The sequence below is a fragment of the Jaculus jaculus genome, chromosome 14, assembly GCF_020740685.1.
Source record: "Jaculus jaculus isolate mJacJac1 chromosome 14, mJacJac1.mat.Y.cur, whole genome shotgun sequence".
Taxonomy (NCBI): domain Eukaryota; kingdom Metazoa; phylum Chordata; class Mammalia; order Rodentia; family Dipodidae; genus Jaculus; species Jaculus jaculus.
The window spans coordinates 4,186,140-4,201,175 of record NC_059115.1 but is presented as its reverse complement, the minus strand read 5'-3'; the positions used below and the strand labels follow the sequence as shown (position 1 = coordinate 4,201,175).

The 15,036-nt window shown below is 57.6% G+C and overlaps 1 protein-coding gene and 1 pseudogene across 2 annotated transcripts in view; both read right to left on the bottom strand.

The window, feature by feature from the left end:
- Window positions 1-418: 418 nt before the first annotated feature.
- Window positions 419-1,023, bottom strand: LOC101602270 (annotated as a pseudogene).
- A 3,922-nt stretch (window positions 1,024-4,945) lies between these two features.
- Ppp1r37 (protein phosphatase 1 regulatory subunit 37) overlaps window positions 4,946-15,036 on the bottom strand; it is a 35,748-nt gene continuing 25,657 nt past the window's right edge. The window contains exons 2-13 of one of the 2 annotated variants that reach the window (XM_045134424.1): window positions 12,720-12,817; window positions 9,553-9,598; window positions 9,250-9,350; window positions 8,676-8,795; window positions 8,193-8,343; window positions 7,959-8,114; window positions 7,620-7,732; window positions 7,059-7,200; window positions 6,763-6,929; window positions 5,928-6,657; window positions 5,590-5,684; window positions 4,946-5,510 (exon numbers count right to left, since the gene is read on the bottom strand). In XM_045134424.1, the coding sequence (XP_044990359.1) occupies window positions 5,602-5,684; window positions 5,928-6,657; window positions 6,763-6,929; window positions 7,059-7,200; window positions 7,620-7,732; window positions 7,959-8,114; window positions 8,193-8,343; window positions 8,676-8,795; window positions 9,250-9,350; window positions 9,553-9,598; window positions 12,720-12,817 (1,907 nt within the window). In that variant the 3' untranslated portion in view covers window positions 4,946-5,510; window positions 5,590-5,601. The remainder of the gene's footprint in view (window positions 5,511-5,589; window positions 5,685-5,927; window positions 6,658-6,762; window positions 6,930-7,058; window positions 7,201-7,619; window positions 7,733-7,958; window positions 8,115-8,192; window positions 8,344-8,675; window positions 8,796-9,249; window positions 9,351-9,552; window positions 9,599-12,719; window positions 12,818-15,036) is intronic. The other variant, XM_045134423.1, reaches the window with a different exon arrangement.

Sequence of the window (15,036 nt, the reverse complement as noted above, 5' to 3'; positions counted from 1 at the left end):
CTTTGCAAGCAAGTGCCTTTAACTGCTGAGCCATCTCTCCAGCCACTAACATGTATCTTACTTTTTTTTGGAGGGTGGAAGTATTGGGGATGGAGTCCAAGGTCTGGTACATGCTAGGCAAGTACTATACAACTAAGCTACACCTCCAGCCGCCAATCCCATCTTTTATTTTTTATTTGAGAGAAAGAGGCAGAGAGAGAGAGAATGGGAGTGGCAGGGCCTTTGGCCATTGCAAACAAACTCCAGACGCGTGCGCCCCATTGTGCGCATGTCAACATTGTGTGCGGTTACTACTGTGTCTGGCTTATGTGGGACCTGGAGATTCGACCATGAGTTCTTAGGTTTCGCAGGCAAGCCTTAGCCACTGAGCCATCTCTCCAGCCCCAATTCCTCCTTTTTTTTTTTTCTCTCTTTTTTTGAGGCATAAACAGTCTTTATTGGGCTCACAACAGGAGTCCATGGGTTTTCAGAACCTCTGTGAACTTGTTAATTTTCTTTTCCACATTTCTGCCTGTGTCCTTAGCATCATGAGCTGCTGCTTCTTCCGGTCATGGATCTTGGCTTTCTCCTTCCGCTTCTCCCCCAGGGTGGCTGTCACTGCCTGGTACTTCCAGCCAAACTCATGAGCCAGGCGCCCAAGGTAAGCAAATTTTCTGGTAGGCTTCAGCCTCACAACCTTGAGGACGGCAGGGACCACCATCCGCTTTTTCTTGTCATAGGGTGGGGGGATCCCATCCAGCACCTTGAGGCGCTCCAGGGCAGTATGGCTCGTGCTGCTCGCCAGAAGATGCAGCGAGGGGCCCGGAACGGGTAGGGGCCATGGGAAGGATTGGTGTTCATACGTTTTTGAAGGAAGGCCAGGTACTTTAACTTGTTTCTGTAGAAATTGCCAGAAATGCTCATGCCCTTGCAGCCCAAAAGCACCAGCTTCCGGCCCAGCAGTACCTGCTTGGCCATGATGGCTGCCAAGCGGCCAAGGAGGTGGCCTCGGCCATCCAGCACCAGGACCTGCCCCTCTGCCATCTTTGGCAGCCGCCTGGGAACCAATCCCTCCTTTTACAAGGGCCCCAGTCACAATGGTGCGTATGTCTGGAGTTTGTGGTGACTAGAAGCCCTGGCGCGCTCATTCTCTATCTGCCTCTCTCTCAAATAATAAAATAGTTTTTAAAAATTAAAAATGTTTTATTGGGTTGGAGAGACAGCTTAGCAGTTAAGATGCCAGCGAAGCCCAAGGACCCACATAAGCAAGGTGCACAAGGTGGCACACGTGTCTGGAGTTTGTTTGCAGTGGCTGGAGGCCCTGGTGCACCCATTCTCTCTCTCTCTCTGCCTCTTTGTCTCAAATAATTAACAGTATCTAAAAGTTTAAAGAAAAATAAATAAAATTAGCATAAGCAAGCAGGGGCAAGGCCTACCTGAGCTCAGCTGCTAATGGGCATCTGGACAGACAGACACACACACACACTGGATCTGGAGGTGGAGGCAGATGCCAAAGTCCCCACACATTACCACACATTACCATGGGTCTAATCTGCTGTCATCAGCTGAACTGAACTCAGGTCCCCCTTAGATGGCTGGGGGTTGGGGTTACCAACCCCACCAGCTTACTTAGCTTGGCTTCTCAGCACCCCAAGTGGCTCATTCCCCAATACACCCAGAAGGAGGAGGCTGGAACTCGGAGGGCATTGAGGGGCTGCTGCTATCCCACCTCCTAAATAGGAGTCCTGACTGTGGCTCTCTTAAGGAGGAGATGACGTCTGTAGCTGCAGCTGACAGAAGCACAAACGTTCATCATCTGAGGAAAGATGCTTCTCACAGATCCAAGGCAACCAGGTACAAGGGACGCCTAGGTTTATTTAGAGCAAGCATTAGGTGGTGACCTACTGATAGCAAATACAGCAAGTGAGGGGTTCAGGCTATTCCTGTAGGTTTTTTAAAACCTTTATTTTGCTGGTGCCCTGGACAGAATTTAAGGCCTCACACATGCTAGTGAAACACTTAGGCAGAGCTACTATCCTAGTCCTCTCACTGGCTAAGCCACGCCCCCAGCCCCTCACTGTGGACTCTAGACAAGTGCTCTACCTCTGAGCCACGCCCCCAGCCCCTCACTGTGGATCTAGACAAGTGCTCTACCTCTGAGCCACGCCCCAGCCCCTCACTGTGGATCTAGACAAGTGCTCTACCTCTGAGCCACGCCCCCAGCCCCTCACTGTGGGTTCTAGACAAGTGCTCTACCTCTGAGCCACGGCCCCAGCCCCTCACTGTGGATCTAGACAAGTGCTCCACCTCTGAGCCACGCCCCCAGCCCCTCACTGTGGACTCTAGACAAGTGCTCTACCTCTGAGCCACGCCCCCAGCCCCTCACTGTGGATCTAGACAAGTGCTCCACCTCTGAGCCACGGCCCCAGCCCCTCACTGTGGATCTAGACAAGTGCTCCACCTCTGAGCCACGCCCCCAGCCCCTCACTGTGGACTCTAGACAAGTGCTCTACCTCTGAGCCACGCCCCCAGCCCCTCACTGTGGATCTAGACAAGTGCTCCACCTCTGAGCCACGGCCCCAGCCCCTCACTGTGGATCTAGACAAGTGCTCCACCTCTGAGCCACGCCCCCAGCCCCTCACTGTGGATCTAGACAAGTGCTCTACCTCTGAGCCACGCCCCCAGCCCCTCACTGTGGATCTAGACAAGTGCTCCACCTCTGAGCCACGCCCCCAGCCCCTCACTGTGGATCTAGACAAGTGCTCTACCTCTGAGCTACGCCCCCAGCCCCTCACTGTGGATCTAGACAAGTGCTCTACCTCTGAGCCACGCCCCCAGCCCCTCACTGTGGGTCTAGACAAGTGCTCCACCTCTGAGCCACGCCCCCAGCCCCTCACTGTGGACTCTAGACAAGTGCTCTACCTCTGAGCCACGCCCCCAGCCCCTCACTGTGGATCTAGACAAGTGCTCTACCTCTGAGCCACGGCCCCAGCCCCTCACTGTGGATCTAGACAAGTGCTCTACCTCTGAGCCACGCCCCCAGCCCCTCACTGTGGACTCTAGACAAGTGCTCTACCTCTGAGCCACGCCCCCAGCCCCTCACTGTGGGTCCTAGACAAGTGCTCTACCTCTGAGCCACGCCCCCAGCCCCTCACTGTGGGTTCTAGACAAGTGCTCTGCCTCTGAGCCACGCCCCCAGCCCCTCACTGTGGATCCTAGACAAGTGCTCTACCTCTGAGCCACGCCCCCAGCCCCTCACTGTGGATTCTAGACAAGTGCTCTACCTCTGAGCCACGCCCCCAGCCCCTCACTGTGGATCCTAGACAAGTGCTCTGCCTCTGAGCCACGCCCCCAGCCCCTCACTGTGGATCCTAGACAAGTGCTCTACCTCTGAGCCACGCCCCCAGCCCCTCACTGTGGACTCTAGACAAGTGCTCTGCCTCTGAGCCACGCCCCCAGCCCCTCACTGTGGGTCCTAGACAAGTGCTCTACCTCTGAGCCACGCCCCCAGCCCCTCACTGTGGATCCTAGACAAGTGCTCTACCTCTGAGCCACGCCCCCAGCCCCTCACTGTGGATTCTACACCTGCTCTCTATTGTTGAGCTAGTCCCCAGACTTTTTACCTTTTTGTTGTTGTTTATTGAAGCAGGGTCTCCTCTAGCGCAGGTTAACTTGGAATTTATGTAGTCTCATGGTGGCCCTGAAACTCATGGTGATCTTCTACCTCTGCCTGGGATTAAAGGCGTGGGCCACCACACCCGTTTTTACTTTCTTTGTTTTGTTTTTCATAGTAGGGTCTCACTCTAGCTCATGCTGACCTGGAATCCACTATGGAGTCTCAGGGTGGCCTTGAACTAACTCAAGACGATCCTCCCACCTCTGCCTCCCGAGTGCTGGGATTAAAGGTGTGCGTCACTATGTCTGGCTCACCATTTTTACTTTAAATTTTTTGTTGTTGTTGTTCATTTTTATTTATTTATTTGAGAGCGACAGATAAAGAGGCAGATATACATAGAGAGAATGGGCATGCCAGGACCTCCAGCCACTGCAAATGAACTCCAGATGCATGTGCCCCCTTGTTCATCTGGCTAACATAGGTCCTGGGGAATCAAGCCTCGAACCCGGGTCCTTAGATTTCATAGGCAACCGCTAAGCCATCTCTCCAGCCCACCTTCTTTACTTTAAAAAAAGAAAAATTTTTATTTCTTTGAGAGAGAGAGGCAGATAGAATGGGCACACCAGGGCCTCTAGCCACAACAAGGAATGAACTCCAAACCCACACACCATACTGTGCATTTGGCTTTATGTGGGTAGTGGGGAAACTGAGCCCAGGTTGTAAGGTTTTGCAGGCAAGTGTTAACTGCTGAGCCATCTCCCTAGCCACTTTTTACTTTCTGTGACAGGATTTCCCTAGTTCACGCAGGCTAGTATGTCCTCTTCCGGCCCCTGCCTCCCCAGCAGCCACCGGGCCTGGCACTTCTCCCCACACTGAAGAACGGAGCTCTTCTAGGACTGGTCCACAAACCCCAGCGCCTGCAGCCCATGGGCCCTGTGCATACTGCCACCCAAACAAATGGGGCAAGAGGACAGAGTGGACCTGCTGTCACTGGGCCCACATGCAACACCCTGGTACCTAGGCTGGTGGAGCCGGGAAGTGCCCAGGCTGCCCAACCCCCAGGACAGGGAAGCACCAAGGGCTTGAAGTGACGTGCTGTGCTGGGCAGTGGAAGGCTGTGCCATGCCCATCTAGCCTACTGGTTTCTCTGAGGGCCATGGGCACCAAGCTGGCAGGTGCTCTGTGATACCCAGCTCTGAGCCCCTCTCACCCGTGGCAGGGCACCTCAGGTCAGCACAAAGCAGAGGCATTGGTGAACGCAGCTCTGGTTTATTAGAAAAGGTGTGACGACAGAGCGCTTACAGGGCCGTCCTGCCCAGCCCACCCTCACCCACACCCAGCCACCCACCCGCCGCCCACGGTTGTAGTGCCTCCCAGGGCGCAGTCTCAGAGGTTGGGCAGCAGGGTCCCACGAACCCCACTGCTGCGTGCCCAGCTCCCTGACAGATTTTATTGCACTTAAGAAAAAAAAGCTCTGCTCCTCTGCGCCAGCCCCCGCCCTCTGCAGGTGGCAGGGCGGCTGGCAAGCTCTACCACCACCGACACCCCAGCCCAGCGGCCAGGTCCCATGAGGGGTCAGGGGTCATCCCACCACTAGATTCTTGCCCTTCCCAGGGCAGCCTGATCAGGTGGACCCTCCAAGAACAAGCAGCCTGTGGCTGGTGACCCTGGAGAGCTGCTCCTGCCCTGGTCTTCCTCCTGTCCACCCCAACCCAGAGACTGGGCCTCCTCGAGTGGCAGAAGGATGAATAGAAGTGCTCAAGTCCGGGGTAGCCACGCCCAGTCCCAATGCCATGTGGCTGTAGTGTTTCTGATGTGTGGCCCGGGACACCCCGCCTGGCATCCTGGGGGGGCTGAGGGTGGTCTGCAGATCCTCACGGCTGGCCTCAGCTCATCGTAGACCAGCACAAAGGAACTGGGGAGTGCAGAGGTGGGTGGGTAAATGGTCAGCATGGAGCTCCCCTCTGCTGCTCACCCCCGCAGCCCAGTCCCACCTACAGTGAGTGTCACAGTGTGTCCCGCGTGGCCTCCTGACTGGCGTCTAGAAGCAGCTCCTGCAGCTCACTGGCATCCTGGGGGCAGCACAGCTCTGTGGGGTGGGCAGGGCTCCCTCAGAGGCACGCAAGGAGCACACTGTGGCCTCCCCCGCCTGGCCCTACCAGTTGGGGATCCAAGCCACATACTCCACCCTAGGAGAGTGGCAGGCCCCAATGTGGGGCCCAAGGCCCAAGACCCCAAGACCTCTTGTCCCTGTCCCTTTATAGACCATCTTAGGAAGCAGAGTCCCCCACAGGCAGGCGCTTGCGTGCGCCCTCCCCGTTCCCTCTCTCACCGTGCTCCAGGCCACAGCTACCCGCCTTGGCCTCCATCCTTGGGGGTGGCTCTGGGGGCAGTGCGAGGGCAAACTCAGGCTTTAGTCCATTGGGCAGTGGTGGCACTGCCTGAGGTGGCGCCGGCTGGGGTTGAGGCTCAGACGACCCTGGGTCCTGGGTGTCCGTGGCCTGAGCTGGAAGGGCAGGAGAAGCAGGAGGGGAGGGTGGAGGAGAGGAGACCAAGGTGGGGGGAATGGGAGGCTCTGGCCTCTCAGGTGGACTCTCCACCCGGGTCACCACAAACACCTTGTGGCCCCGGCCTGGGCTGGACACAGAAATCCGCTGCTCAGTGGGGGAGGAGGGGCTGCCTGTGGGGCTTCTGTCCCCAGGGCCCAAGGAGTCTGTGGAGGGCACCAGGGCAGGACAGGGGGCAGGGGGACTCTGGTCACAGCTGGCCTCCTCTCTCTCCGCGTCCTTCTCTTCCTCCCCGTCAGAGTCCGAGTCTGAGTCCGAGTTGGAGTCTAGGCCCGGCCCAGGGCTTGGCGTCCCGTTGTGGGTGCCACCGGCCGCTGGGTCGGGGGGCTCCCGCGGAGGCCGGGGCTCGGGCGCGGGGATCTCGGGCATGGACGCGGAGGCCGGCAGCTGCAGCGGCGCCTTGTCCTCGCGCTCGCGCCCCAGCGCGAAGTTCCGCCGGCACCCGCTCTGGATCTCGGCCAGCAGCGCCCTCTGCGTCTCCATGAAGCTCCTCACCTGCGGGGCAGCCTGGCTAGGGCTCCGGTGGCCTGGCCCGCCCGCCCTCCCTGCCCAGCTGCCCCTGCCCGGACCGGGTGGCTGCAGGAGGCGCCCGGGGCTCACCGCTTCCTTCTTGGGCTCGCGGTCGAGGTCCAGGCGCAGTAGGGAGTGGTTCACCTTGAGGGCCAACGACAGCGCCATGAGCCCGCCGGTCTTGATCTCGTTCTCCCGCAGGTCCAGCCTCAGCAGGCGGGGGCTCTCGGCGATGAACTCGGCCACGGCCACGGCGCCTGGGAGAGGAGCGCAGGGGCTGGCCGCGGGCCACTCCCGGCTGCCGCCCGCCCGGCAGGCCCGGCCCCCCTCCCAGCACGCAGCACGCACGCACGCACGCACGCTGCACGCACGCACGCTGCACGCACCCTCGCACGTGAGCTTGGTGGAGGCCAGGCCGAGGCGCAGCACGCTGCGGTTGCCGATGAGCCCGTTCTTGAGGTTGCGCACGCCCTCGTTCCCCACGGGGTTGTGGCCCAGGTTCAGCGTCTCCAGGCTCTGCGTGTGGGGCTGCGGAGGCGCGTGGCAGGGTGAGGGCGAGGGCGAGGGCGGGAAGCCGGGCCTGGGGAGTCAGAACCGCAGCCGGCAAGAGCGGCGCGGTGGCCTGAAGTCTCCCCCAAATCCACGGCCCACGCCACACAAACCCAGCAAGAGCCCAGCAGACCCCACTCCCGCCCATGGCGCCCCGGCCCGGGGCGGCCGAAGGACACCGGAGCCAGTGGGCACGCGGGGCCCGCCGCGGCCCTGGAGCTCGGCTTCCTTCGCAGCCCGTGGTAAGGAACCAGAGGCTGCTGGTCACTTCACAGACGCTGACGGCCCAGCGTGAGCGGAGAGGCCGTGAAGAAAGCGCGGCCGAGCGGGGCCCGCCCTCTGAGGCGAAGGGCCCCTCAGCAGACTGACCCGGGCGGGGGCAGGGTCAGACCACTCACCAGCGCCATGCCCAGGAAGGCCATGCCCGTGTGTGTGAGCTGGTTGTTCCACAGCACCAGAGTCACCAGTCCCTTCCTCTGCTCCTTGAGGCCCTCACAGATGTAGGCCAGACCTAGGGGAGGCCTAAGGTCAGTGTCCTGTGAGTCCCCAGGGACACTTCTGTTAACCCTAAGCATGGCTCACAGACTCTCCCTGACCTGCCACCTCCCGTGATCTCTAGGCTGGGAACAGGGGCCCCACTGACAGCCCTGCACTTCCTGTTCTGATCTTTGGCATCCTGGCAGTACTCTTTCTGCGTCTGTGTCAAGGGCAGCTCTGGGCCCCAGCAGGGCGGGTACCCGAGTCCAGCACGTGGTTGTTGCGCAGGTCCAGGATCTGCAGCGAGCAGTTGAACTTGAGCAGGTTGCCCAGCTGGGCCGAGTCCTGCAGGCCATTGAGCTTGTTGTCGGCCAGGTAGAGCTCCCGAAGGTTCATGTTCATCTTCAGGGCTGTGGCTGGGGAGAGGAGGGGCAAGTGACTAGCTGGCCTCGCCCCGAGTACCAGCCCCGGCCAGCAGCAGGCCCCAGGCTCACCCAGCAGCATGAGGGGTCGCCCCGACAGGCTGGCGTTCTCCAGGTGCAGCACGGCCAGGCTGCTGCGGATCCGTAGTGCACGGGCCACGAAGGGCGCCGAGTGGTCCAGCAGGGGTGTGTTTCGGGCATCCAAGTACTGCAGGCAGCTTGTCTGGCAGGGATGGAGAAGGGGAGGAGTCACTGAGTACCCACAGCTGGTCTATGGTTTTACAACCCGGGCCTGTGTCCACGCCCCCATTCCTGTGGCTCGGACCCTCCAGCCTCTTCCCGAACCAGACATCCTGTCTATGAGTGAACCAAGGCTGGTGTCTCTAAGGAAGGGCAGGGCAGTTGGGCCTGGGGGTGGCTACCTCCCCCCCACACTGCTTTGCACCAGCCCCAGAATCCCACCCAACAACCCGTAACAGCCTACAGTCTGAGGCTCATGACCTCAGAACCTTAGAGCTGGTCACACCAAGAAAGTGGCTGGGGCGAGGCACCCACCTTGCGCATCATGTGGGCAGCGGCCTGCCAGCCCCGGGTGCCAATGTGCTTGTTGAAGGAGATGTTGAGGTGTGTGGCAGACTCATAGTACTCTATCATGTCGAAGAGAGCAGAGGCACCCTGGAAAGGGAGGGGAGGGCAGGCCGGGCTTGGTTGAAGCTCAGTGGCCAGTGAAGGCATACGGGTTCCTCCACCAGGCTCGTCAGGACAGGGGCACACTGGGCAGGTAAACAGCGTGGGATCAGGAGGAAGGAGCTCCCGAGGGTAGCTGTGCCCCACGCAGGTGACAGACACCCCGGGTCTTCACTGCTATGCTATGTAACCAACTTGTCTTACCATCTCTGGACCCTGCCCACCGCCCAGGACCCTTCCTACAAGACTGCCTGTGTCCCTCCAACTCTGGATTCCTGGAAGGGAATGTCCTAATCAGTCCCACGCCAGTCACCTCGGATGTCTTGGCTCTTATCCTTCACCAGGCCCTGACCTTGTCCGACCCTGCTGCCAGCTCTAATCTAGAGATCTTCTGCCACGCAACCCTCAGAGGGGCGTGGGGGCCCAGGGAGCGGGTGCTCACATCCTCATCCAGGCTGGTCTGCTCCAGGTCCACGACCTTGAACTGCAGCCTCTTGAAGACCTCTTCCAGTGCTTCACAGGTCTTGTAGTCAAGCTTCTCCCCTGGGAGGAGGCAGGCCAGGCCGTGTCTGTCACAGGCCTGCGTGTCCAGTGGAGGATGGACAAGGCCCAACCCCAGCCAGCCTTGACCTCCTGCAGAGCTGAGAGCTCCCTGCAGGGGCCACCGAACCCCAGGCGCACCCCTGCATGCCGGGCTCTTGCACCCCCCTCCTCCACGCCGCTGGCGTGCTGTCAGGACACACACCTTTTAGGTCCAGGCAGCTGATGCGTTGCTCAAGGTCTGTGAACTCCTAAGAAAGCCAGGTGGGTCATGGTCAAGGCAAGGCAATTGCCAAGAAACCTAGCTGGCCCACAGTGGTGGCATCTGGGATGAGCCTGGGAGGGCTGCTCAACGAAGGCCCAGATGGTGCCAGGGCAGGCTTGACCAGGGTCTCAGGACAAGCCCACCAGGATGGAACCAGGCAGGCCAGTTAACGGTGTGAGGGAGCATGCCATGGGTGGCACTGAGCGGACTACACTGGGTGAGGAGAGCCAAGGGACCAAGGTGGGCAGGCTGACAGCTGGCTGCTCAGTGAAAGGAGTAAAGCCATCAGCTCAGGAGTCATCCCATCCTGTCCCCGTGGGACCCAAGCTGGCTCCTCCAACACCAGGTCCTGTCCTCTGGGTTCACATCACTGAAGGGTTGGACATGTGATGAAGCCCAGGGACGAAGAGGTGGTGGCTGGCCTTGGCATCACAGTTGCTCAGTAAAGCACAGGCCTGGCTGCCCTCACTTTTGCCTTAGATGGCACACCATGCTGGGTGACTCTTCCTTGGGCAGTGCCCTCTGTGGAAATTCTGCAGGATGCCCAAGCCCAGGAGCAGAGGGCAGCACACAGGACAGCTACAAGAGGCACCACTGAGATGGAGCAAGGGGAGGGTACAGGGTCCAGTTCCAGCAACGTGACAGGGGACTGAGCCTTTAGGTACATCAAGCTAGACAAGCCCTTGGTGCCTGCATTCCTGAGTTGGTAACCCCTCCTCCTGCACATGCGCTGAATACGCCAAGGACCAGGAACCACACGGCCTCCTGGTGATGAGACACACAAGAAATGAGAAGTGGACTGTGATTGTCATGTCTGCACTTGCATGGGCCACTGTGTCTGCCTTGTGCTTAAAATTCCTAAAAATCAGAGTCAGTGGGCTGGAGAGATGGCTTAGCAGTTAACGTGCCTGCTAGCAAAGCCAAAAGATCCAGGTTTGATTACCCAGCACCCATATAAACTTTGCTAGATGCACAAGGTGGCGCATGGATCTGGAGCTTGTTTGCAATGGCTGGAGACCCTGGTGCACCATTTCTCTCTCTCTCTCTTTCATAAATAAATAAATATAAAATGTAATTTTTTTTCAAGGTAGTCTCACTCTAGCCCAGGCTGACCTGTAGTATCAGGGTAGCCTCGAACTCACAGCGATCGTCCTACCTCTGCCTCCCGAGTGCTGGGATTAAAGACGTGTGACACACACACACACACACACACACACACACACACACACACATATTTTTTAAATGAGAGAGAAAAAACAAGAATGAAAGAGAGAAAGAAAGAGAATTGGTATAGCCAGGCATGGTGGCATATGCCTTTAATCCCAGCACTTGGGAGGCAGAGGTAGGAGGATCGCCATAAATTCGAGGCCACCCTGAGACTCCATAGTCAATTCCAGGTCAGCCTGAGCTAGAGTGAGAACCTACCTCGAAAAACCAAAAAGAAGGAAGGAAGGAAGGAAGGAAGGAAGGGAGGGAGGGAGGGAGGGAGGGAGGGAGGGAGGGGAGGAAGAAAGGGAAAGGAAAGGAAAGGAAAGGAAAGGAAAGGAAAGGAAAGGAAAGGAAAGGAAAGGAAAGGAAGAAAGAAAAGAAAGAAAGAAAGAAAGAAAGAAAGAGAGAGAGAGAGAGAACTGGCATGCCAGGATCTCTGGCCACTGCAATCAAACTCCAGATGCATGCACCACCTTGTGCATGTGTCACCTTGTGCACATGCATCAACTTGTGCATATGGCTCATGTGGGTCCTGGGGAGTCAAACCTGGGTCCTTAGGCTTTGCAGGCAAGTGCCTTAACCACTAAGCCATCTCTCCAACCCCGTAAATAAAAAAAAAGAATTTTTTTCTTAACAATAAGGTAGTACTACTACTTTTTTATGAATGAGAGGGAGAGAGAATTAGCAGGCTAGGGCCTCTAGCCATTGCAATTGAGCTCCAGACACATGCACCACCTTGTGAGCATGCGTCACCTTGTGCATCTGGCTTACATGGGTTTGGGGGAGTTGAACCTACGTCCTTAGGCTTCACAGGCAAGTACCTTCATCACTAAGCCATCTCTCCAACCCCCTAAAAATATTTTTTAGCAACAAGGGAATATTACTTTTATAACCCAGAAGTTGTGTGTGTTTCAGTCATGGCACACATGTGGAGGTCAGGGGATAACCTTGAAGTGCCTTCCATCTAGTTTAAGACAGGGTCTCAAACCTGTGGACTAGCTGGCCCACGTGCTTCAGGATTCTCCCCAGTCTGCTTCCCAGTGCCATGGGTGCACTGGGATTAGACACAGTGCCACTGGCACCAGGCTTGGTGTGGATTCTGGGGTTCAGAACTCCACTCTTCAGGCTTGTGGACCAAGCACCTTTAACCACTGAGCTATCTTCCTAGCCCTAGCTTTTGTTGTGGAGATAGGGTCTCACTATGTAGCTCAGGCTGACCTCAAATTCCTGACCCTCCTGCTGCTACTGCCTGAGCATCAGAGTCACACCACCCTGCCCTTGTAGTTCAGGCTTTTAGGAATACAGTTGGAGAACAGACTTAAGGAAGTGTACTCATGGTTACACACACACGTGCGTGTGCACACACATACATTTAGGTTTTTCAAGACAGAGTTTCGCTCTAGCCCAGGCTGACCTGGAACTCACTCTGTAGTCTCAGGGTGGCCTCGAACTCATGGTGATCCTATCTCTGCCTCCCGAATGCTGGGATTAAAGGTATGCGCCGGGCTGGAGAGATGGCTTAGTGGTTAAGCGCTTGCCTGTGAAGCCTAAGGACCCCGGTTCGAGGCTCGGTTCCCCAGGTCCCACGTTAGCCAGATGCACAAGGGGGCGCACACGTCTGGAGTTCGTTTGCAGAGGCTGGAAGCCCTGGCACGCCCATTCTCTCTCTCTCCCTCTATCTGTCTTTCTCTCTGTGTCTGTCGCTCTCAAATAAATAAATAAATAATTTTTAAAAAAAATTTTAAAAAAAGGTGCGCGCCACCACACCCAACTAACATGGCTACACTTGAGGAAGATAATATCCTTGGTGGCTGACAGATATAGACATCTCTCATTTCCCATGATTTTGGCCTGTCCAAGGAGCCTGGCTCACTTCACAGCTGTGCCCCGCCCCGTACCTGGAGCTGTCTGAGGAGCTTAGGGATCTGGCGGCAGTTGAGCTTCTGGCAGGCCTGCCTGTAGGCATCAATCACTTCGTCCACTGTCACGTTCTGAGCTGAGGACAGAGGAGCAACATGTCACCCCTCAGCCCCTAACCAGCTGTCCACCTGGACCCCCAGCCAGGGCAGGGCTCCACCACTCCCAGTGCTAGGCCAGCACAGTGTCTACGGGGCTCCCCAGCTCGCAGGGCCCCCAACTACCACACACAGCTCACAGTCCGCATTCCTCCCCCACCACACCAGGAGCTCCAGAAGGACAGGCCACCCACATCCCCAACACTGACCACCACACAGGTCAGACTCAAGGAAGGCGTTCCGCGTTTCAGAAGCTTATGTTGTTGTCACGTTACTACTGCTGCTGTCTGAGACAGCCTGAACCTGCTACGTAGCCCAGGCTGGCCTGGCACGTGGCATCCCCCTGGGCAGTCTCCCACGTGCTGGGATTACAGGAGTGTGCTACCACCTCTGGTTTATGTGGTGCTGGGGATGGAATCCAGGGCTCTGAGCCTGCAAGTACTCTGCAAAACTGAACTATATCCCAGTCCTTGTTGGATTTTAATTTTTCTAAGTAGGGTCTCACTCTAGCCCAGGCTGACCTGGAACTCACTCTGTAGTCTCAGGGTGGCCTTTAACTCACGGTGATCCTCCTGCACAGTCTCCCGAGTGCTGGGATTCACCTACTGTTTTATGAATATGAATCCTCACTTCCACCCCATGAGCAAAGAAAGCTCAGAGAGATCAAGACCCTCACCCAAGGGCATAGAGCTGGTACACAGTGGAGCCAGGATTTGAACTCTTCTCCTCACTGTAAAGCCACATGCCTCTCAGACTCTCCCCTCCGGAAGCACAGCCCATGGCTAAACATGTCCCCTGGTAACAGGGCAGGTCAGACACAGAACACAGAACGGAGGGTGACGGTGACGGGCACGCCTGACACATCCATGAGGGACGCAGCCCGAGGCCAGCCCCGGTACAGCCCGTCCCCACATGGAATGGAAGGCAGGGCTTTCTGGGCCTTTAACAAACTGGGATTAAGCTGCGCGTAGTGGCATACACCTGCAATGTTAACCTGCAGGAGGCTGACGCAGGAGCACTGGCTTTGAGGCCTGCGTTACATGGCGAGACCCCGCCTCAAACCAGAACGTCACAAAGGAGTTAAACTCCATTCGGACTCCTGCAGCCCAACTCGCCTGCTCACCACAGCGCGCTGAGTCACTCACTGAACAGCAGCCCCACCACACAAGGGGCTGGAGATGGCCCAGTGGTAAGAGCTCTTGCTGCACAAGCATGAAGGCCTGGTTCACCTTGCGTTTGATCCCGACACCCATGTCAACAGCTGCGCTCTGACCCTCGTCCTGTGGGGAGTAGAGACTGGAGAGCTGCTGGAGCTCACAAAGACAGCAGCCCTGGGTTTAGCAAGAGACTTCACGTCAAGGAAGCATGTGGCTTCGATGCACGCACTGGCTGAGCACTGCCAGCGTACATGTACTATGGGGTTTGAACTAAGGGCTTCACACGTTAGGCAGCCCACAACCCACGCATGGACAGAGCCCCCCTGAGGCACCCCCGCAGGCTTTCAGTGTTCAGCACCCACCCAGAAGAGTCAACGTGCCAGCCTAACACAGGTAGTGTGCCCAGGTCTGCCTGCAGGGCCTGCTATGCCACCCACACCATGCTCGAGCCACTGTACGGAGGGTCACGTGGCACCAGTGCTGTTTCAGAAAGCAGGGAAATGGGTGTCTGTTGGTTCTGGTTTCCAGGCAAATGAAGTCTCTTAAAGAAGTAGGGAAGAGAGCGTGGTGACAGGATTGTGCCCTTTCAAGCACCCTGCCAGGATTACCTGCTGCCCAGCACAGCAGGGCAAAGGGAGACACAGTGGCCTTGACAGCTGGCCTGAAGCAGTGTCCTCTGGGAGCCTCTATCTGGCACTCTGTTGACCGGTGACCAGCTGCTCAGAGGGACAGGGAGCAAGGGCAGCATGCGAGCGCAGAGGCTCGTGGGAGACTGGGTGGTCTGAGGCCGGGTCCCAGGAAGCGGTGGGGCTGCAGCCCCAGCGCCTGTAGCCAGGTGGACGCGGAGCTGCCTCCCGTGCAGACATTAGCTACTCTTCACTACACAGCACGCTCTGTGTCCACTGGAGACAGTGTTACAAAGGGATTGAAGATACAGCTTCTGGAGCCACACTGCCTGGGCGGAACCCTGGCTCTCAACTGCCCCTCTGCCTGGGAGGAAACCTCAGCTGGCCCTGTGCTCACTGCCCAGCTCTGACATCTGG